The 24,396-nt window shown below is 32.0% G+C and overlaps 2 protein-coding genes across 2 annotated transcripts; one reads left to right on the top strand and one right to left on the bottom strand.

The window, feature by feature from the left end:
• The first annotated feature begins 708 nt into the window (after positions 1–708).
• Positions 709–14,726, top strand: LOC126978791 (UDP-glycosyltransferase UGT5-like). The gene is made up of 4 exons (XM_050827868.1): positions 709–1,636; positions 1,945–2,167; positions 13,286–13,505; positions 14,461–14,726. The coding sequence occupies exons 1-4, from the start codon at positions 812–814 to the stop codon at positions 14,723–14,725; spliced, it is 1,533 nt and encodes a 510-aa protein (XP_050683825.1). The 5' UTR covers positions 709–811; the 3' UTR covers position 14,726.
• A 4,336-nt stretch (positions 14,727–19,062) lies between these two features.
• Positions 19,063–23,320, bottom strand: LOC126978916 (UDP-glycosyltransferase UGT5-like). The gene is made up of 4 exons (XM_050828042.1): positions 22,665–23,320; positions 21,841–21,934; positions 20,329–20,548; positions 19,063–19,554 (listed from the first exon to the last, which is right to left on the bottom strand). The coding sequence occupies exons 1-4, from the start codon at positions 23,154–23,156 to the stop codon at positions 19,293–19,295; spliced, it is 1,068 nt and encodes a 355-aa protein (XP_050683999.1). The 5' UTR covers positions 23,157–23,320; the 3' UTR covers positions 19,063–19,292.
• Between the last annotated feature and the right edge of the window lie 1,076 nt (positions 23,321–24,396).

Consider the following 24,396-nt stretch of genomic DNA (forward strand, 5'->3'; position numbering starts at 1 on the left):
AAGGTGACACGGAGTCCTTATTTTTTTACTAGTCCGTGCGTCTTGCAAGCGTACTTCAATGTTGACAATTTACCAACATAGATTAATTAAGAGTACTTACACATTAGTGCTAACGATTATGAAAACTAGAAAAGGCCAGGGCAGTGGGGTTGATTGCTGGCCGGTAGAAGCAAAGCCCCAAGGATCTTCGTTAAGCAGACATGTGACGGAAACACTTTAGTTATAGAAGGAATGATAAATGGAAATTCTTGCCGTTTCACTTTGAATACGGGAGCCTCACTTACAGTGGTTAGCCAAATAAGACTAGAGAGCATCGAAAGAGTTATTAGTGCTGCTAACGATTACAAGCTATACAAATCGCGCTGTAAATATAGTTTAGTACCTACACTAATATGTCTTGTGTGTTTTTATTACTTAGTGTTTATGTTGTAATTGCTATTTCCATTTTATATTTTCATTTAACCTTAAATTATATAATTTCTTAATGCTTTAATATACAAGTTCATTGACTTACAATAATCACCAAGACCTCAATAAATCAGACAGATGCATCAGTGCCAACACAGTGACGAAGGGCTTGTGTCCTTGATAAAGACGACTTGATGGTCTTGCATGAAAATTTTTAAGCGCAGTCTAAAATATTCATAAAGCCATTATCACCTATACCAACATTGTATTGAATAACAAACCTTGTACCATGTAATTTACATTTTAATCAGGCTGATAGGAGAATACAAGTTTTGTATCTATTAAAAGTATTTTAGCAATATATAAATAAAACCTTCTTGAATGTAATTTAATCCAGTTAAAAATGTGTAGGTTATTTTTTTATTTCGTGTTTGCCTTAACTACAAAAGCAAGTGCTTCGAAAATATTAGCAGTTTTTCCGACTCCAGTTTTGAGTCACCAAATATTTTTTCGACCTTTTGTACAAGAGTGGACACGCCGCGGACATGAAGTAACAGTTATTACTCCAATCCCAGTACACCCAAGTGGAAAGGACTTCGAAAATCTTAGAGAAATAGATGTGCAACATGTATCATATGAAACTGTTTCTGATTATTTTGTTGACAATAATTTGGGTAAAAGAGGTCATATAATAGACCAGATCTATGAACTCAATAAATTAAATTGTATAACTGTACAAGCTCAACTAGCAACTCAAGAAGTATATGCTTTGAGAACTAATGAAAAAACGAAATTCGATGTATTAGTATTAGAACAGTGTTCAAGATCGGCTATTACGTACTCGCATATATTCGAAGTACCCGTAATACAAATAAGTTCATTTGGAATATGGGGTGTAGTTGATGAAGCTGTTGGGATACCAACACATCCTCTGTTATATCCGAATTTCATGCATCAGCGGTTATACGATTTATCAGTTATAGAAAAGCTCTCCGAGATTTACAAGCACTGTAGGATAAAACGTGATTTAAGGAATTTGGCACCAATACAAATCAAAAAATTTCAAGCTATACTTGGTATTGATATTCCAAGTTACGATGTTTTGGAGGAGAATATAGATATGTTATTTCTTAATGTTCATCCTATTTGGATTGACAACCAACCTTTACCAACAAACGTGATTTCAATATGGGGAATGCACAACAATACTCAGAATGATCTTCCACAGGTATCTTACATCATAATATTCACTTTTACTTTTTAGTCTTTATAGATCCAAAGTAAAAATAGTAAAAATCTAATTTTAATATGTACCTGGCGTGAATTTATGTGTAGAATCTTTTTTACTTTTAATTGTTAAACAATTGTCACTCTAACTTAAAGTTATAATATATATTATAATATATTTTATGCCAAACACACACTTAAATTTGATTAAAAAGCAGTAGACGTTATAATATCTGTTTTGGATTATAATTATTGTTAGTTGAATGATAAATTAATGGTTTTTTAATTTTACATATATTTTCTTACAAGGAACTCAAAACGTATTTGGATTCAAGCAAACAAGGTGTAATATACTTAAGCTTAGGCACAAATGCTCAATGGTCCCAGTTACCAGAAGCATTGGAACAAATATTCAAGCAAGTATTTTCGCAACTCGAGTACAATGTTTTATGGAAATGGGACAGCGACGATCTACCTGAAACATCCGAGAATATAAGAATGTCAAAATGGTTTCCTCAAAAAGATATACTAAGTAAGTACTCATTCTTTCTTTAAGAGACTGATAGGTGACTGATTGTCTTTAAAATAAACTACCAGTGGGAGGCTCCTTTGCACAGGATGCCGGCAAGATTATGGGTACCACAACGGCGCCTATTCCTGCCGTGAAGCAGTAATGTGTCCTATTTACTACTGTGTTTCGATCTAAAGGGCGCCGTAGCTAGTGAAATTACTGGGCAAATGAGACTTAACATTTTATGTCTCAAGGTAACGAGCGCAGTTGTAGAGCAACTGAATATTTTTGGGATTTACAAGAATCCTAAGCGGCACTGCATTGTAATGGGCAGGGCGTATCAATTACCATCAGCTCAACCTACTACTTAAAATACTTCACTTTGCACAAACCACGCACGAAATAAATCTAGTCTGTCAGTTATCAAAACGAAACACTTGTTTTTAAAAAAATTCAAAATACAGCAAATATTACAAATTGAAGATAATGCGATATTATATTTTATTAATTCTATATACCTACTAATCATATCTCCATTTGAATTTCCATATAATTCGCAGCCTTCGAATAAGAGAAAAGATGAAGAAAGTCGTGAGAGTCTGGTATTGTCATCGTCCTCACATGGACCCTAAAATATAAGGCTTTACTTAATATACCTAATATATCACACCTTTAGCTTTTGATGAAAATTTCTATTTATATTCTAGAAAATGTCACAATTATAATATAGGCGGCTCGCCTATATTATATTTGTGACTATATATAAAGCCGCCTATAGTAAAATAGTTCCTATATGATATTACGTTTAATGTTTTTCCTGCTGCCAAGAAGCGGTGTATCGAAATTAACGGAATATTGAGACTTGTCAACTTCTAAATCTATAATATCTTAATAAGAGCGATAGTGGCAGTGCAGTATTTTGCGTTTTATCACTTAACTTTAGGTATCTTGGCTTTCATGTTTATTATTATTAACTCTTGAGTACCAATAAATCAACTGTGAGGCCATGCACATTAAATTTTCTCGATAATTCAAAATTTCGGGAAAGTCTAGCGTCGTGAATTTGCAGCATCTCAATGTGATATGGAACGGGGCGGGAGGCAGTTACACGTCTCCCAATAAAACGCCTAACTTTATCTAGTTTTAAGCCATGGGGTAGCTTGGGAGTAAATATACTGTTTCCATTTTTATAGTGATTGATGACGGACCAAATATTACAAACTTTACAACAAGAATTTTAAAATTCTAGATTAATTACAAGCTGGACACTCAGGGTGAACATTATCGGTTTTACAAATAAACTTAGTATAAAGTTATACCTGAGAACAAACCAAGAGTATGCAAAATATTTACAATTAGATGTTTTGCTTATGAATGATTTATTCTGACGTATGACATTTCGTGCGTTTATTTGCAAGGCTGCTTGATATTCGGAAAACTTTAGGATGGTCATTGTATTGATAGTGTTGTCAGCGATATACGAGTCAAAATATCTGATTTTAAAATATTTAAAAAAAACACTTTATTTAATAATAACAAAATTCTTATCTTACTTTAACAAATGTATTACTTAAGCTATGGTAATGTGAATGATGCTCCTTGCCAATGCTTCTGTATATATACTGTGGTGCGGTACTGCAGCGCGGGAAGAGGGTTACGGTTGTGTGTAGGATGTTGTTGAATACCAATACCCAATATTACTTCATTGTGTTCCATTAATGAGTTCATTGTGACATTCCTTCATAATGTTCTTTTTATGAGTTCATTGTTTAATAAATTCGTTCTTCGAAGTCCAGGGTGTTGATATAACTGCTTCCTCTGTCTGACCTTTATGTCTATAAGGTTTTGTTATATTGTTATCTTTATGTTGCTTCTTAAAATGAACTCGAAGGTTCTGGGTGGCTTGACTATCCCCCTCCAAATTTGAAGTCCGTGGTTTTGAACAAACCTTGGATCTGAAGAATTTAACAAGTACAACAATAATTATGATGATGGTTATACTTGTTATCCAACTGTACTGTATAATTTCGTGTTGTGTATTTTCACTAAAAGACTGTATTTGGTTTAGCTGTTTTAATTTAGATTTTATTTCTGAAGCATCATATGTTAATTCTATTTCAGAAAATGCTTCAACTTTTTGTGTTTCAATGTTAGCAATGATAATTTTCTCATTTGTTTCCTTTGTCTGAAAAAGTTTCATTCCAGCCACTTTTAACTCACAATTTTCTCCATATAAAATATTCGATTCTTTTGTCCACAAGGTTTCTTGACGATTATTACACTTAACACTCACTTCAGTAGTTTTATTAAAGTACATATATATTGCTTTTGGTGATATTTGGGATATCTGTTCCAAAAGACATTTTATAGAAACCGTCTGACATTTGTCACTTTCCATTTTATATAATATTTCCGTTTCACAAGTTTTCATTTCTACTAAGCTTCCTTTACGTATTAAATTATTAAGGTCAAAGCATTAATTACATAGATTTCTTCATCGTTATATGCTAGAGTTACTTTTCGCATTATAGGATAGGAACAGGAGAAGTTGTTATGGATAATAGGTACAATTTTTCGTGCCTTATAAACTTTTCTTTTAACTAAAGGTATATTTATTATAAAATACACTACTTCATTTATTATCTTACTATCAACTGTTATAATTGGCTCTATATCATTAATATTATTTGAAATAACTACTTCCTTAGGTATATTAAGTAATGAGTATACTATAGTGATACATTTTTTGCTCAGCAAAAGTAATGGCTGTTGTTAACCTTTCAGCCACATCTTGTAATGTTTGCACTTGTAACAATAATGCTATAGCAACATTTTGTTGAATTTTATTATTAAATACACCAAGAAACTGACTATTAATTTGTTTTTGTATTTTTGTTATGTTTGCAATCTGTTTATTATATTCTTCTAAAGTTTCATCTGTTATAGATATTTGCTTATTATGAGCTACTCTTAAAGTTTCCAGATCTTTCTGTACATTATCTAAATCGTTTTGGTTAAAATTTTCAGTAATTGATTTAATAACTGATCCTAATCCATTTATAAGACCTCTCTTTACACGGCTCTTACTTTGAATATTTAAATGCTTACATATTTCCTTTACATGATCTAAAATAATATTTATTCTTTGATATATATGTTTATAATCTTCAGACTTTAATCTAGCAACAGCATATTTTGTTGAACTCTGTATACTATCTAAACTATACTTAATAGGTTTAATATCTAATTAATGAATAATTGTCCATCCTCCTTCTATTATACGAGTAGGCTTTAGTTCTACTAATATTAAGTTTTCAGTTGGTGTTAATTTTCTGAACTTGAATCCAATGACACAGATGATTCTGAAACAATTATGAGTTCTTCTACATGATATATTCTGCCACTGTTTAATTTATATTTATTATGCGGTTCTATACTGACAATTTGATATGGACCCAAAAATCTTGGTTTAGTTTTATATCGTTCTGCCATACTATTCTTTAAATAAGCTGTATCACCTATATTAAATGTTTTAGGATGCTTTATTTATTTATTTATCCTATTGTTCCTAGTCTCCTTTTGTTTTTTTAATATATCATGAACATTCGTATATTTGCATATTTAAATCTCTTACAAAATCGCGATGTTGCGCTGTGTATCTTTGTATAGCTACTATTAAATTATCAAACCTACGCAACTTAGGTTTCCTACCAAAATGTACCTCAAGAGGCGTCATATTTATGGCGGTATGCATTGTATTATTATATGAATGGGTAATAAAACTAATCTTTTGATTTTGGTCAAATTCTGAGTCTCTTTGAAGACGATAGTATAATGCAAACGTTCTACATCTGAATTTGATTTGTGATGCTGAGGTGAAGTCGTATGATTTCTTATATTATAGGTTTTAAAAAGTTCTTGAATAATTTCACTACAAAAGGATTGTTCTCCATCATGAACAATTTTATTTGGTGCTCCTATTAAAGCATAGATTTCACATAAGGTATCATAGACTCTACTTTTTTCAGTTGGTTTGACTATAGCGTATTTAGAAAATTTATCTATAATAGTTAGGTACCATTGTCTTTCTAAAGACATGAAATCAATGTGCCATACGTCCATAGGTTCATAAGGTGTCTCTGTTTCCGTTGATAATGTATTATGAGGGTGTCTGTTTTATTTTTGCTTTTTACAAGTTCCACAATTAACTATGTATTTTTTAATTTGCTTTCGCATGTTTTCCCAATAATATTTATCTCGTAACTGCTTATAAACGCTTTCAATTCCGGTTTGCCTATTATCTAACAAATGATAATCTTTAATTAATTTTATTTGCTCTTCCCTATAATCTATTTCAACTAACGTTTTTGTATATCTAACAGGTTTAAACTTAGTCTGATCAAAAAAAATTCTATAAACTTCCGAAACTTTACAATATAACTCACCATTTGGTATAATAAAAGCATATTTTTCTTTATTTAAATATTCTAACATATATTCTCTAATGGAATCTTCCTGATCAATAGGTGAAATATAAAAATACCACATACCTTTTTCGTACTTCGCGTTCTTATAAGGAGCTAACTCAAAAACTACACGTCTTAGTCGTTTGGGTGGATAACTGTTTATGATGGATATACCTTGATCGCTATCTTGTTGACAAGAGCGTACTGTGCTACACAATGAGGCATTGTTCGACATCCAAGAATTGCTTCCTGTGTTTATAGGTGTCATGTTGTCACTTGTTGGAATGCTATCCAATAACATGTCTTCACCACATTGAGCTTGTATCGAGTCACAACTTGTATGATGCAGTTGAATTCTACTCAAGGCATCAGCCACATGGTTTTCTTTACCCTTTACGTGTTCTATTTTATAATCGTAATCTTGTAGTTTTAGTTTCCATCTAGTAAGTCTTTGATTTGGCTCTTTTAATTTTGATAACCGTATTAATGCTTTGTGATCAGTTCTTAATATAAATTTTCTACCGTAGATGTATGGTCTGAACTGAGTCAATGCCCATAAGATACCTCATAATTCTTTTTCTGTAGTATTATATTTCTGTTCAGTGTCACTCAGTGTTCTAGGTGCATAAGCTATAGTATGATTTTCCTGACTTATTATTGCACCTAATGCTATATCTGAGGCATCAGTAGTGACTACGAATGTTTTATTATAATCGGGAAATGCTAATATTGGGGCGTTACTTAATAAATGTTTGCATGTCAATGGTTTTACAATTTTACTTAAGTTTGGTACAAATTTTCTATACCAATTAATCCTAAGAAACCTCTTATTTCTTTTAATGTTTTAGGGATAGGAAATTTTTGAATAGCTTCCAGTTTTGATTGGTTAGGTTTTAAAACGTCTTTATTTAAAACATGACCGAGAAAATATATTTCTTCGGTCAAAAATATACATTTATTTTTATTTAGTTTTAGATTAGCTTTTCGTAACGCTTCAAAAACTTGTTGGCATTTATTTATGTATTCTTGCTTAGATTTTGAATAGATAATTATATCATCTAAATATACTAAACATATATTTAGGGAAATTTCAGTTTTTAACACGTTGTTCATCATGCGTTGGAAAGTTGCGGGAGCGTTCTTTAAACTGAAAGGCATTCTTAAGAATTCATAATAACCGTTAGGTGTGCTGAATGCTGTTCTTTCTATGGAGTTATTATCCATTAAAATTTGATGGTATCCGGAAGTAAGGTCTAAAGTACTAAAATAATTATTACCTTGTAATTTAGAAAATAATTCTTCAATATTTGGTAAGGGAAATTTATCTGACTTGGTTCTTTCATTTAACCTACGATAATCAATAACTATACGCCATTTCTTAATACCTGATTGATCCATCGTTTTTGGAACAATATGAACTGGGGATGACCAAGGGGATTCCGAAGGTCGAATTATATTTTCATTTAATAATTTATTTATTATAATTTATTTACACAATCGTTTGACAAATTATGAGTCGAACTTAAAGTGCCATCGCTATTAGAAGGAGGGTGATTCACATCACCTTCTAACTTAGATTTAAATACAAAAGTTGGGGATTTCAGGATAAATGGAATTTTGATTAAGGATAATGCTACTCGGTACTCACAATATGTTGATGACGACCGATGTTTTCAGCATTCTTCTTTTGACTTATTTATTTCTGTAGTTCCCAGCTCTCTGTCTTAAAAGACTCCGTGAAAATTTACTGAATGACGAACGGAATAACTTATGATTGCGTTATTTTGTCGGTAAACTTTAACGTTGCTGGGCCCCACGTTGGGCGCCAGTCAAAATATCTGATTTTAAGATATTTAAAAAAAATACTTTATTTAATAATTACAAAATTCTCATCTTACTTTAACAAATGTATTACTTAAGGTATGGTAATGTGAATGATGCTCCTCAAAAATAAAATCAAATTTCCAAATTTCTGTATTTGATCTTAAAGTATATATACAAAATTACTTAAATCTACTTATTAAAGCAATTTACAATTAAGCCTTATATATGTAGGTATCAGAAAACTTATTTCTACAACCCTATCTACGTATTGAGGGATAAAACTTTATTATGCTTAAAAACTAATACATGAGGTTTGTGGGGGGGGGGGGATCCAGGAAACTGGGAAAACCTGCCTATTTGCTATTGATATAACGTGATATTAATCGTAACCTATCACTTAACCTAACTTAAGACTAATGACTAGATCTTAAAACTAACTTAAAAACCAAGGTAAATAAATACATAGATATGTTTTTCTTTACATGAAGTCGTTTAAGATTTGTACGCGGGTGGGTCCGGTTGATGGTTTTAAGGGAGAATGATGCTCCTTGCCCATGCTTCTGTATATATACACTGGTGCGGTACTGCAGCGCGGGAAGAGGGTTACCGTTGTGTAGGATGTTGTTGAATACCAATACCCAATATTACTTCATTGTGTTCCATTAATGAGTTCATTGTGACATTCCTTCATAATGTTCATTTTATGAGTTCATTGTTTAATAAATTCGTTCTTCGAAGTCCAGGGTGTTGATATATCTGCTTCCTCTGTCTGACCTTTATGTCTATAAGGTCTTGTTATATTGTTATCTTTATGTTGCTTTTTAAAATGAACTCGAAGGTTCTGGGTGGCTTGACTTACGGACGTTCCCAATATTCAGTCTATCTCTTACTTGAGATAAAAATCGTAACTATCGTAGACTTTTCTGTCCCAATAAAACTTATCGACGGTAACTCACCTTCTCTGTAAACGCTGTCTGATGGAAATTGCAACTGAGTCTAATGTGCACTAATAATAATAATATCTATTTATCTATTTATTTTTCTCCTCACAAAGATCTTAAAGCTAAAACAGTACAGTAGTGTTACATTTTTTTTAACAGATAGTATTTTGTGAGGAGCTGGTGTCTGAAGTAGGTTGACCCTGTATTACAGATCACCAGGACCTCACCCCCAGATATAAGGATCACAATGATTAAAATAGTACACATCCGTACTAGTAGCTAGAAGAGCAACAATAGATCATAAGAATAAATGACTTTAAATTTGTAAATTACTAGTAATAAAATGTGTGTGTGTATGTGTGCGGAGGGCGTGTGTGTGTGTGTGTGTGTGTGTGTGTGTGTGTGTGTGTGTGTGTGTGTGTGTGTGTGTGTGTGTGTGTGTGTGTGTGTGTGGGCGTACTCTACTCTCAGTTACTATTAGTGTAGAAGGTTTTCAGTTGAGGTATAGTCCAATTTCTGTAACCACTCTGTCAAGATACGCTTGCATTTAGTTCTGTTGAGGTGGTAAATTGACAGCTCTTTGTTTACCTTATTGTAAAGGTTATTACCTTGAACACAGAAGAATCTTTGGGAGAATCTAGTATTAAACAATAATTTTTCACAGATTCTATCTTTTCGCCGTTGCGCTTTATTTTTTTCCGGATCGTAACTGGTAAGGCTATGTTTTTTTAAAACTGTATGCAGGATATAAAGCTGACGCACAGTTAGAACCTTTGATAGTTTATAGAGTTCTGTAGTGGGATGGTAGATTGGTAATGAGTTACTTACTTTCAATATAGCTCTTTGGGCCCTTTCTATTTTGAGGAAGTGTGATTTTGTAGCGCCGCCCCAAGAAGTGATGCAATATGTTAATATCGACTGACACAAAGCTTGATATATGTTTTTCATCAAGTCCTTTTCAGCTACATTTCTCAAATTTTTAAAAATGACTATTAATTTTCGCACTCGTTTTGCTAGTTGTCCTATGTGGCATTGAAAATTTAACTTGTTATCTACCATAATACCAAGATACTTGATGGTCTCTGATTTCTGTATTTTGGCACAGGGACAATGTAAGTCTTCAGAATTACCAAATGAGTGGAACATTATATTATGATTGGTTGTAAATTCTGTTTTTCTTAGAGAAAAGGTAATATAACTGGTTTTAACTATATTTAATGTCAGGACATTGTTATTTAGCCATTCACTGACGGTATTTAAGCCCTTTTGTGCACTCAAATACACTTCTTCCCAAGTATCTCCTCTAAACAATAAAGCTGTGTCATCAGCAAAGGTAACTATTTTAGCATTTGGGAGCTGTAGTTGACATAGGTCGTTTATATATACTAAAAATAATGTAGGGCCAAGAATACTTCCCTGAGGGACGCCAAAATACACTGCGGCTTCATTACTTATCAGATTACCTATTTGGACGCATTGTGTTCTATCACTGAGGTAGCTTTCAAACAGTTTTAGTTGTATACCCCTAATCCCGAGACGATCAAGCTTTTCTAAAAGGATAGAGACAGAGACTGTGTCGAAAGCTTTGGCCAAATCCAGAAAAATGGCGATGGTTTTTTTTTTGTTATCTATATTTTTAACCAAAAAGTTTGTAAGTTCGTGTACGGCGTCAGCTGTTGACCTTCCAGATCTAAAACCGAATTGAGCTGTTGATAGTAGACTGTTTTTCTCCAAATAGCTGATGAGTCTTTTATTAATTATACGTTCTAGGATTTTTGATAATGTGGGGAGTATCGAAATAGGTCTATAGTTATTGACACAATCTCTGTCCCCACTCTTATGAATCGGGTGAATCCTTGATTTCTTGAAAGCAGTAGGAAATTCACCAGTGGACATTGCTAAATTGCAAATAAATGCTATTGGCTCAGATAAGGTATCCACATTGGTTTTTAGTATTTCTGGTGGAATGCCATCAAGGCCAGCGGCGGTATTAAGTTTGAGGTTATTAATAATTGTTGACACTTCATGAACATTGGTTGGGAATAAAACAAATGAGTGGGGATGAGACTTTAAGGCAATTGGTGTTGTTTGAGTGTTAGTATTTTTGGTTATTTTCTCAGCTAATGTTTTACCAACGCACGCGAAGAATTGGTTTATATTATTAATTTTTTGTTGTGGATTAGGTGTAGATATAAGTTCTAAGTTAGATTGATGAGGTTTGTTAGAATACGTAATCTCTTTGATAGTCTTCCATAATTTTTTATTATTGTTTTTGGCACCTTGTAACTGCAATTTTTCATAATCAATTTTTAATTTTTTAAGTAAACTTGAACAGTAGTTTCTATATCTTTTGTATGTTGTATTAAGAATTGTATTATTGGGGTGTTTTTTTAGTTTTTTATACAGGTTGTCGCGATTTCTAATACATTTCAAAACACCTGGTGTTACCCATGGCTTAAGAATTTTTTTACGCCTTGAAATTATTACACTTCTTGAATTGGACGCAATTAATGTTTGAAGCGTATGTATGAAAAAATCAGTAGCATTATTAACATTTTGAGACAGGTAAAGGGGGTTAAAATTTGAATTTTTTAAATCGCAAGATAGGGATACACTGTCGATACATTTTTTTGTCCTGGGCGTACTTGTTTGTTGCCAAGAGGCTAAATATAGCACGACGCTGTCATGGTCAGTAAGGGAAGTTTGCAGGACTAGACAGTGAGCATGTTTTTTCGTCTTTAACAATACATGGTCGAGACACGTTTTGCTATGAGTGGGGAAAGTGTGAGCAGGTAGAATGCCATGGAAAGCAAGCATATCCAAAAAAGTAAAGTTATTAACGTCCTTACAATTTTCACCAATATCTATGTTCATATCTCCTAATATTACGATATTTTGTATAGAAGAGTATTTTAGTAATACGTTATGCAATGATTGAATAAAATTATCAATATTTTTATACCCGGGAGGATGATATATAGTTAGAATTATTGTGTTGTTGCTCGGTTTTACTAGTAGGCAATTTGCATCTAGAATTTCGGGCTCTTCGATTGTAGCAATTAGATCTTGTCTGTAATATACGACAACACCTTCATTTTGAGTTAAATTTTTTATTGTTGCTGAGAAATTATAGCCTGCTATGGTAGGGATATAGGGAGTGGAGGGAAGCCAGCACTCTGTCAATACTATATAATCCCAGTCAACATTACTTTTGATGAGTATTGGTAACAACCCATCAATGTTGCGCTTTATGCTTCTTATATTTTGTTGAAATATTTTTAAGCTTTTGGTTTTAGGTAGGAAGGTTTGACACTCCTCTATACTACAGATTGAAGATTCGGATACTTTAAACAAGTCAATTTCGTTTTGAATTTTATCAATATCGTTGAATTTTTTAAACAATTTGCATCATGAAACGTCTGTATTGGTGTATAATATTGGGATTTGATTTGGATTGCTTAAAATGAGATAAGCATTCTTCATTCTCAATATCTTTTACTAACCCTGATAGATGAGAATTATCCAGTATCGTTAAAAAATTATTAACATTCGCGAATTCTTATTAAATATAAGACAATGGAATAATACTCTGAGAAGTGTTAAAAAAACATATTTGGAATATCGGTCTATCAATCTGTAACTCCTACGACAAAAATGAGAAAAGCTGACTTGTGATATTCTTAAAAAAAAAAACGTAATTTGGAATTTTACTTTTATTTATTAAGTTTTGTCACAAATTGTACTGTATCTGGTTAACAATGAGAGATGATGATGTCCGGCGGTCGCTGTCGACGGATACGCCTGGGAGGACATCATTATCTCGTTGGAGTGCGGCGGAGACCAATTCTCAATCTAAGCATTTCATATGAATGTCGTATCAAATATATCAAAACTAATGTTACTTACAGGGCACCCAAATGTCAAACTTTTTATAACCCAAGGAGGTATTCATTCTATGGAAGAAGCTATACAGGCTGGTGTACCTCTTATCAGTATACCAATGAAAGTGGATCAGTGGTATAACGGCGAGAAAGTCAATCTACATAAAATTGGTATCAAACTTGATATGGACTCGTTAGACGAAGAGAAATTATTGAAAACAATAAAAGAAGTTTTGGGTGATAAAAGGTAAAATAGCAAAATATATAAAATATAAAATATCGATTAGGGTCTTATTAAAATCTTTTAAAAATTATCATTGAAACATAATAATGTCAATTGATATTGTTGAAAGGTATATTGTAAATTTTAATTGATGAAAAAATTTAAGATATCAAATATAAGTACGTAGTTTAAAATTTTAGAAATCTAAGTTAAGTTTAAGAGAAGTTTTTGTCATCTCTATTTTTATTTTTATTTTTATTTTTGGAATGAGGAAAATCAATATAGATGCTCAGGATAGACTAAGTGAGACGTATTGTCTACTATACAGGTGTCCCAAAGTTATCGGACATGAAGGGAAAGTACCTTAAATATCGAAGATAGGTTATTTTACTGAAAGAAGACTTTATGTTATTTTTAAAAGTTAGTAATTCTGCATTCAAAGATTTTCTAGAAAATACTTCGCTCGTCTGGGAATCGAACCGACTTAAATGTAAAAAAAAACACCCCTACTTTTATGATACCAATCGAAAGAATGGCCAAAAACTAATAACTCTTCTTAAGTAACATAGTATTTTAAAAGAAAGTAGTCATTTAAGTGGGTATTTTTATATTTTTATAGTCGGTATTTATATATTTATAGTCGGTTCGTTTCCCAGACGAGGCAAGTAATTTTTAGAAAATCTTTGAATGCAGAATTACTAACTTTTAAAAAATAACATAAAACCTTCTTTCAGTAAAATAGCTTATCTTCGATATTTAAGGTACTTTCCCTTCATTATAACTTTGGGACACCCTGTATAATATTACCTCAACGGTATTTTTGAATATTTTGTATTGAAACAAGTATACGCTTAGTATTAGATCGATTCACCTGCATTGATCTATGAACGTGGTTTTAGTTTGAGTAATTTTATATTACTGTATAAGGACGGAAGTGTTATAAAAAATATACCTAATTTATATTATTATAATTTTTCAGTTATAAAATTAATATAAATAGACTTCGCACTTTGTTAAATGACCAGCCTCAAAGTGCCATGGATCGTGTTACCTGGTGGACGGAGTATGTGTTACGACACCGTGGAGCGAAACATCTTCGAAGTCTGGCAGCCAATATGACCTGGATGGAGTACTATGACGTTCAACTTGCACTTTTCTTAATATTACTTACTATTTCGTTGACTATTGCTGTGTATAATATTTGTATAAAATCTTATAGTATTATAATGAAAAAGTTAAATTAAATATGTTTGTTTTCTTAATTTTCAACCGACTTCAAAAAAAGTCAAGGTTCTTAACTATACATAATAAAAATTGCTGTTCGTTAGTCTTGCTAAGACTCGAGAACGGCGTGACCGATTTGGCTATTTTTGGTCTTGAATTATTTGTGGAAGTCCAGGGAAGGTTTAAAAGGTAAATAAATATGAAAATACTCGGAATTAAATAAAAAAAACAATTTTGCTTTTCCTTTGATGTGTCCCCCGTCGTTCAGAAATCAGTTAAAATAATAGTTTACTGAATTTAATGAAATGAATGAATAACTAATTAGAATTTTTATATCATTCAAACTTTTTCAGGAGGTAAAAAAGAAACTTAATTTTAGGTAACTATAGTAGGTAGATTAAATACAGTTGTTAACTATCTATCAGATTATGTTTATGTAGATTGATATATCTAAAGTTTTGTCACAAATTACATTTCTGAATGCAAACAATATTATTTGACGTACATACAAAAGTTTAGGTCTTTATTTTATCGATTAAGACAGTACGACGTCTGCCGGGTCAGCTAGTTCCTTATAAAAGAAATGGTGAGTATACTTCCAGTTTGGTCTCCTTACTTAAAAAAATATGACGGTGAGATTTATATGTGTAATTAATTTTGTAGTTTGCCAATACTCAAGATTTAGTGATCTAGTGTCATTAATATGTTTTCGTGTTCTCCTTAAACTAACAAACTCAGAATAAAACAAATCTTAGCTTAAACAGAGTAAGTTGGAAATCACCAAATTTCTTCTAGATTCTAACAATATCCACGATTGCATTGTGTCAGATTTATTTATTATTTTTGTATAATTTTAAGATCTTGAATATTGTTTATTGGTTGCTTACTACTAGGAGTAATTTAAGTGTTAATTTAAATATTAGGTGTACATAGTGAAATTGTTTAAGGAGACATCCTTATGTTCTTATATTAATCTCAATATTTCACTGTTGTGTTGATGTTTCTGTATTTTTTTTACCAATTAATAAATAAATGCCATAAATGTATCGTCTTACGTTTTCGACAATTTTAACTAATATACTTATTAACAATTTTAGAATATTTTTTACTAATTGTTTTACTTTGATTTTTTTACTGAGATTCGTGAGCATTAACCTTATTATTATAACTCTTATGCAAAGCTAAAAGTTGTAATGCGGAAGTAGTAGCAAAGAAGAAATCATTATTCTTTCCAATCGGTCACTCTTGTTGAAGTTGTCCTGGCTGCTAAGATGATGCAACATTAGTCGTCGTTAGTCTCCTTAGTTTTGATCGCTGAGTCGCGTGATGCTTCTCCACTTTTGGCGGCTTAGCATTGCGGGAGCACTCCACCACAGTTGTCTGGGTCACTGCTTTGATCACATCCGTCCATCGCATGGGTGAGCGTCCTCTCCATCTGGCCCTGCACTACCAACCGCTCAAGTGATCCTTCATTTCTGGAGATGTGACCAAAGAACTACAGAATTCGCAGTTGCACAGTCGACGACAGCCTTTCATTTATCTTCAGCTCTATCAAGATGGAAATGTTGGTTCGGAAAGTCGTCCAATGGATCTTTAGGAGTCGCCTCCAACACCACATCTCTAAGGCATCAATTTTCTAGGGAATCATGTTTCAGTCCCGTAGAGAAAGATTGGAAACAAAAGGCACCTCCTAAGTCGATCTTTAGAGGTTTTAATGATCCTTCTGTCCTTTCATTTATTATTGAGCTTCTCTTCCGCAGATCTAGTTATAGCCTTCGGATTTCCAAAAAAGTTCAAAACGCCCGATATTATAGATAGTAGAACCAAGACAGATGTAGATTGGCATCACCACATTGTTGACAACGCATTCAATTTCTATTCCGTTGTTAATAACGCGATCTACTTTCATCACCTTGGTCTTAACTCTGTTGATGGCCAGTACGAATTCAAGGCTGGTTATCTCCAAACGTGAAAGTTCTTCAATATTTTCTTTTGCTTGGGCAATTAGTGTAGTTTCGTCTGAGATAACACATTTTGCACCCTCCGACAGATATGTGGTTACCTCAGTCTTCCAGAACAATCCGCATAATGTGCTCAGTGTAAATGTTAAACAGTAATGGTGAAAGGATAGGTACACCCCTATCGTACGCCAGCTTCAGTTTTGAAACAAAACAATATAATCTTAATTTATTCTGAGTTATTCGATTTTCATGTGTTTATATAGTTCAATTATTGTAACCTGACTATAAAGCATGAAAAATTTTCATTCAGAACATCGATTGAACTTAAAAGGTTTACAGTTAAGTACGTACTTCAATGCTTCCCGCTATAAGGCATGCTTTCAACAAGTCTTAGTAATAGTGTTATTAGCAATCACCTGATCGTGGATCGACATTAAATTATTTTGTAGTATTTCTTTTACTATCAAGTGTACTATCAATCCTTTGTTATTGAAATTCCTTTAAAATGCCTATATAAATAATATATTCAAGATTTTCGTAAATTTTAATTTTCAGTATGCTTAAGGTGTTGAAATATGTAACAATATTTCCGTAAAGCATTTGTAAAAAATAATTTGAACAATGCGTACTGAAATATGAATAGATCTCTCTCGCATGTATTTTTACGTAGACTAACAAAGGATAGGTGCTTACGAAATTGAATTTACTTTTATATTTCCACAGCTCGCGAGTACTTGAATTTTTTCCCCAAATTGCTCTTATTGAATCGGTGTATACAATTTTCCATCGATTGTTTTATCAACAACTTTATTATTTTTCTGGTTGAAGCGGTGCTGTTATACGGGATGTTACAAATGTAAAGCTTTTTAACAAAAAAATCTGACTAAAATAAGCTTATGCCTTAGAACAAGTTAACTAAAATGTACAAAAAAATTATTTTCATCATTTTATGCAGATCAGCCCAACTTAAGCATAGGTAAGTTAAGCAAGGTTACGATATTTAATATTCATATTACATACCCAATAGTTCTCGTGATGGTTAAAAACTTTTGCAAGAGGTTTTAGCTTTTAAATTTGAATAATCATTGAGTGGTTTCACATGTAACGTAAAATATTTCTTAAGATCCATAGGCAAAGTTAGTTCAAAAATTAATTTGACATAAACAGGTAAGTAATTGGAACAAAATTGCTTTTTTGTTGAATTACCGTTATAATCTTTAAGATGCTTGGTTTATCAAGTCTCCTACGCTTCTGTCATCACATAAAGGTTTAAGCTCTGGTCTTTGCGGAGACACCTATGCTTAAACGAAATGGAATGCAATTTGGACTAGCATTAAATCTGGCGAAGATTACGTAGTTACCATAAATATCAAGGGTTATGTCATGAAATTAATAACAACATTTTTACCTAACATATAGGTGATGTTGGGTGCAGACTTATGGTTTGAATTCCATTTCGCATATGGCGAGATTATTTTTATAATAATCCACATAATTCTTCAGTGGCATATATGCCGCGGCTGGTCAAATCGAAATTAAATGATGCTTTACTTACCTGTGTGAAGGTGTGTCAAAACCATTATTTTGAAGACGATATAGAATCCCCGAAAAAGAAGAAAAAATTAACATAAAAAGTAATGTTACATCTCTGAATCCAAAGAAATCGAAAGAAAGTTTAACCCATGTAGAACGCAAAAAGTGCCAATACAATTATGATGATGAGCTAGAAGAAATATTTACGCCATTTTTCCCAAATAAGAACCAAACTAATTTAAAAGATTGCCATGTAAGGCATAATGTTACAAAACGGTATTAAAAAGACGAGTCGAATTTTATATGTGTACTATGGTAACCAAAAACTATAAAATTTAGGTACCTTTATAATCTTGTACAATTAGCTATTCATTTACCTATCTCCATTTATCCATTTGTCCAACCAAACTTGGAATATGGTTGGTTTGGTGGTTTCTAAAAAGTGCGTACAAAACTCTCCCAGCATTCTTTTTTGCGCTCTTTTCAATAAAAATATACAATATTTTACTGTCATTGCTATTGCTATAAAATAATCATAATCTAGTCCCAGGCTGTCCGATCACTTAGATATTCAGCTGTGGAGTAATAGAACTTACGACAGAGCCATTTTTAATAAAACATTTAAATTTATTTATAGATAATGCCTGAACAAGCAAGGCTGGCAGGCATTTTGTTTTGTACAGTTTATCTGTTGTTATATATTACATAAGTGATATTTTATTACGCTATAAACATTACTTAAAATATTATAAATATGAAATAAAACATTATCAAAATCATCAATGAGATTGATTAAAACGTAATAAGATCAAACTATAACACAAGAGATCACTTGGAAAGGAGGTCATAGAAAAACTACATCACAAGGGATATCCCATAAAAAATCATCTTGATGTTACAAGATGAATAGTTTTATTCAATTACGTCATAGCTTGAAAGTAAAAACTAACAACAATTCGGAACCATTTGCCATAGACCTGATAGAAATGGGCGCAAAGAAGTCTCAGGCCATTTTATAAGATAAAATTGCATTAAAACTATATTCGTTTCATAAAGAGCCTCTAGACGAATGCTTTATTTCCAAGGTGTGGCATTAATCACTAAATAACATAAAACTAAAATTCTTTGCAATAAAACAATAAATAATAACAATAAAAGAAACAGAAACACGTATTAATGTTGATATTAGTTGAACATCATAATACTCAACCCAAGAGATATGGGCTGATGGTGCTTCAAGATGTTTCGCTCCGCCGTGATGTAAAACATACTCTGTCCACCAAACAGCTCGATCCAGGCCACTATGAGGTTGGTCAGACAGCAAAGACCGGAATCGTAAAATATTATTCTGAAATCTGAGAAATAAACACATATGTGTGACACACTGTGAATTAGTTCGTTAGTTTATTAGTACCAAATTGCGAATCTGAAATCTATATCTATAAAAATGAATTGCAGTTCGTTAGTCTCGCTAAAACATGAGAACGACTGGACCGATTTCGCAAATTTGGGTCTTGAATTATTTGTGGAAGTCCAGAGAAGGTTTAAAAGTTGAATAAATAGGAAAATGCTGCTAAATTAAATAAAAAGAACAAATTTGTTTTTCCTTTGATGTGTCCATACATAATTTCCATGAGAGAATTTATTGATGCACGGTTTGACAGTTCTGCTGTGAAAGAATTTCATTACGACAGCAGGGTGCATATTTTACGAAGTAATTTTTGATGTTATTGACAAATTCATATAAAAACATTATTTTATTTATTATATACAGAACAACGTCTGTCGGGTCAGCTAGTCTAGAATAAAAATTAAGTGTATGTTTGCAATGTTAACGAAGGAGACATACATATATATTTGGTATATAAATGTAGCCTATGAATGTTCACATAGATGCAGATATAGTTTTTTGTAGTTTTCCTGAAAATCTCTGAGATGGCTAGAACGATTTTGAAGGTAATTTGAAAATGGTCGATCCAAGAAGTTTGTGTACACAGTTTACTTATATTAAAGAAAGTGAATGAGGTACCGTATAATAATCAATAACCGATGAAATTATAATGAACAATCCATAGGTAAGAATGTAATTTAAAAATAATTTAAATAATAATTATAAAATAATTTTATACCTGGCATCGTTCAAGACAGTGTGTATTGATTCATTAAGTTTTTGTTGATCCAACGTGTCCATATCTAGCCTAATGCCAATTTTGTGGTGACGAATTTTCTCCACGTTATACCATTGGTCGATAAACATTGGTATACCGATTACAGGAACACCAGCATGTACTGCCTCTTCTATAGATTGAAGACCACCTTGTGATATAAACAGTTTCACGTTTGGGTGTCCTAGATCGAATATTAGCACATGAAAATTAATCATTAAGTATATAACTCTTAGAAATGTTTTGTTTAGGAATCGTTAAAAATTTCGATTTTTAAAGTAATAAATTTTTGCCTTGCAAGCCCATCCCACAAAATAAATTGGAAGGGATTTTTTAAGAAAATCAAATATTTTTTATTTGCAACTACTTTATACATACAATATCATATGGAGAATAAATGTTTGAGATCTCAGCATACAATTTATTATTGGAAATTTTGGCCTCACAAAACTTTTGTATTACTTTTTTTTCAAGGTTCGTAACAAATATATTTTTTTATTTTCTGGGATTCTGCTATATAAACATGTACTGCACCCAATAAAAAATGCTTCAAAAACTTAGCCCTAGGGCAATAAGTACTTACTACTAAATGCAAAGCAAGTTTATGCAAATTCTGGTTTTTATATTACTGCCGGATGAAAGGCAACATACTTTGGCTTTGCGCCATCTTTGGAAGACACAGACCACAGGACAGGAGTAAAGACTTTTATAACTCCAAAATACAATTTTGCTCATCAAACAAGCGTTACATACTACTATAAATAAACCTTCAAAAGACGTGATAATGAATAAAAATGATGTTACGGTAAAGAACGGGGATGCTATGAACATCAGAACAAAATGGAGACAAAGGATGGGAAACTATCAAGAAAGAAGTTTTCTCTTATTCAAAGTTCTCTTTTTGTTCATAAGAAACAATTCAAGACGTATAAAAAGAAGTTTCACTTCAAAAATATTGTAAAGAACAGCAGTAATTCATCAAATGCTAATACCTTTTTATATTATTTATTATTCATTGATAATTATTTAAACTACTAATAATTCAAAAATTCAATACGCTATGGTGCATTTTTTGGTTCATACACATCTGTTTATAATAAAATCTTAATCAAAATTGACAACACAACAAGCATCTTTGTTATGTGTTCTTCAAGCACTATAGAAACCAAAAAGATTTTTAAGGTTTGTCTGTTTGTTTGTATGGTATGTCCAAAACTACCGAATAGATTTAATTCAAATTTTGCAAACATTTTTGCAAAGGGTAGGTACAAAATATAAGCTACATATTATCACGCTATATGAAGACTTAGAATTTTTGCTGCTCATAAGTGTCGACAGAGATAACGCTGTCGCTGCAATAACTATTCTTTTAATGCATGAATAAGTTCTATAAACCTTAAGCATAACCCAACTTGGTGATGGAAAAAAGATCATGGTCGTCACCAGAGATAACGACTTTCCTAAAGACGTACTTACTCAGAATATCTGATTGTGGAAACCATTTCGACATCTTTATATTTCCTGATAAAATAGGAAAATTATCGTTGTCCCATTTCCATAAGACATCGTACTGTAAATTTGAAAATACTTCCTTAAATATTTCAAACTTTTCTTGTGGCAACTGCAACCATTTTACATTTGTTCCGAAACTTATGTAAATTACTCCTCGTTTGCATGAATCCAAATACGTTTTCAGCTCCTTTATTATAAAACAGTGGTATTCAATAAAGTAAATTAATATTAATTAAACAACTTTGTTTTATTAATTTAAAAAATGATAGAAATGAATCAGATTCGTATCCTAGCACGCGTTAACGGCCATTCCCAATATTTTGTCTATCTCTTACTTGAGATAAAATCATAACTATCGTTGACTTTTCTATCCCAATAAACTTATCGACGGTAACCCACCTTATCCGTACACGCTGTCTGTCAATGGGACGACGTAGAAGTTTGTATGGAAATTGCTATTCACGCGTCCCAATATAATGACTTATCGGGTATATTGGGACAGCTTCAGATTATTGACAGCTAATTACTGACAGCAGAAGGTAGTAATTTATTTCCATATGTAGATAGTACATTGGGAATATTTTGGCTTGGTTGTGGCAATCGATACTAAGTAAATGAGGTAGGCCATTTGGATTTACGTCAGTTATTATTAAAATTGCAACATTAAAGCATAGTACATAAATAAAATCAATATATGAAATAAAGTGTTTGCTTCATTAAACTGTCAACAAACCTAGGAACTAAAAGCATTCTTTAAAAAAAATAATGAAGGTCATGCAATTTCGTACCTGTGGAAGAATCTTCTGAGTTTTGTTATGTATTCCCCACATCGAAATTAAGTTTAACGGTAGCGGTTGGCTATCGTACCAAATAGGATGAGAATTAATTGATAGCATATGGACATTCTTCCTCAAAATGTCATAATTGGGAATCTGATTGCCGAATAAATTAAGAACATCTCTCATTTCTATTGATTCCAATATTAATGAATTATATTTAATAATCCAATCTTTGTATATTTCATACAGTTTCTCCCAAAAAGATAAATCATATAATTTCTGGTGGAATAAATTTGGAAAAAGCAGTGGATGTGTGGGTGCTCCTATGGTTTTATCAATATCAGTCCACATTCCAAAAGAACTTATTTGTATCACCGGGGCATCAAATAGATACGAGTATATCAGAGATGCTCTTGCACACATTTCTAATAATAATAAATCAAATTTAGCACTTTCATTATCAGTAACCAAATCACGTATTTCCTCTGTAAATAATTGCATTTGTACTATTTTGGCATTCAATCCGTCGATATGGTCAAACTGGTCTACAATAATATCACTTCTGGCAAAATTTTTATCCACAATATTTTCTGTATAAACTCCATATGATATATTATGCACATCTATTTCTCTTAGATTTTTGGGACTTTTTCCAGGTGGAAATACTGGATCAGTAGTGATAACTGTTAGGTACTTCATGACCACGATGTGCCAATTCTTGTGTTAATGGCCGAAAAACAATCTGGTGGCTAACTGAGGTGGTCGGAAAAACTGCTAATATTCGCAAACTAATTACATTCGTTGTAAACGTAAATAATAACACGAAATTTGTCTTACACATTATTACTGGTGTTTTCTTTGAAAGAATAAGAATCGACTTTTAAATTGATAACATTTCAGGTTTCATATAAATGAGATAGCAGCTACATATCTATTTAGGGACTAATTAGCATGTTAATAACCCAATTATAATAACACTTTTGTAACATGTACATAATTAATGTCTGAAATAACAACAAATTTTTGATGATAGCAGTTTATTGGCAATCTTTTTTGCTTAAACCAACAAAACCAACCAATCAACACATTTTGTAAAGTTATAAAAGATTAAAAATAAATTGTAATTGGTGAAGCTATTAGTCTATTCCGTATCAAAAATTTATCAATCCAGTATGGTTTTAGATATTTTCTTATTAGTTAGTATCTACATGTAAAATATCATAATATTTGACACTGTTACTATATAGGTACACTGAATTATAATGTGATACTTTAAAAAATAAAAATTTAAATATAACAATTATTTTGGTGTAAAACGTTAACGAAAATTTTAATACAAGTGAACATAACCACGACACAAAAGAAAATGTAAAAACTATGCCAAGATTATTTAAACTTTCTGTTAGCACTAAAGAAGAAGATAGAAGTAAAATAAATGCATAGTTGCAACATATTATTTTAACACTACCTATGGCCTGCGACTTTATTCGCGTGAAATTATGAATGAAATATTTATATCTGATGTTCAGTGATCACCGTCGCTCACATTCTCTTGCAACACCAGAGGAATCACAGGAGCGTTGTCGGCCTTTAACCCAGAAACACGACATAAGGTAGCTAATTGCACAGGCAGAAGAATCGACGTGCAAGTTATTTCCTTGTTGCTTGAGATCTGTTATAAGTTGGCATAGTTTAGTATTTTCCTTCAGGTCAAAAATCAAAATCAAAATGTCTTTATTTG

Source organism: Leptidea sinapis, chromosome 3 (genome assembly GCF_905404315.1).
Source record: "Leptidea sinapis chromosome 3, ilLepSina1.1, whole genome shotgun sequence".
Taxonomy (NCBI): domain Eukaryota; kingdom Metazoa; phylum Arthropoda; class Insecta; order Lepidoptera; family Pieridae; genus Leptidea; species Leptidea sinapis.

Excerpts from the sequence above, each read along its gene's own strand:
- LOC126978791 (XM_050827868.1), top strand. The coding sequence starts at position 812 with ATGTGTAGGTTATTTTTTTATTTCGTGTTTGCCTTAACTACAAAAGCA. Across the intron at positions 1,637-1,944 it reads CTCAGAATGATCTTCCACAG|GAACTCAAAACGTATTTGGA; the intron begins GTATCTTACATC and ends TTTTCTTACAAG. Across the intron at positions 13,506-14,460 it reads GAAGTTTTGGGTGATAAAAG|TTATAAAATTAATATAAATA; the intron begins GTAAAATAGCAA and ends ATAATTTTTCAG.
- LOC126978916 (XM_050828042.1), bottom strand. The coding sequence starts at position 23,156 with ATGCAATTATTTACAGAGGAAATACGTGATTTGGTTACTGATAATGAA. Across the intron at positions 21,935-22,664 it reads CTCAGAAGATTCTTCCACAG|TACGATGTCTTATGGAAATG; the intron begins GTACGAAATTGC and ends TCAAATTTACAG. Across the intron at positions 20,549-21,840 it reads TCCACAATCAGATATTCTGA|GACACCCAAACGTGAAACTG; the intron begins GTAAGTACGTCT and ends TATTCGATCTAG.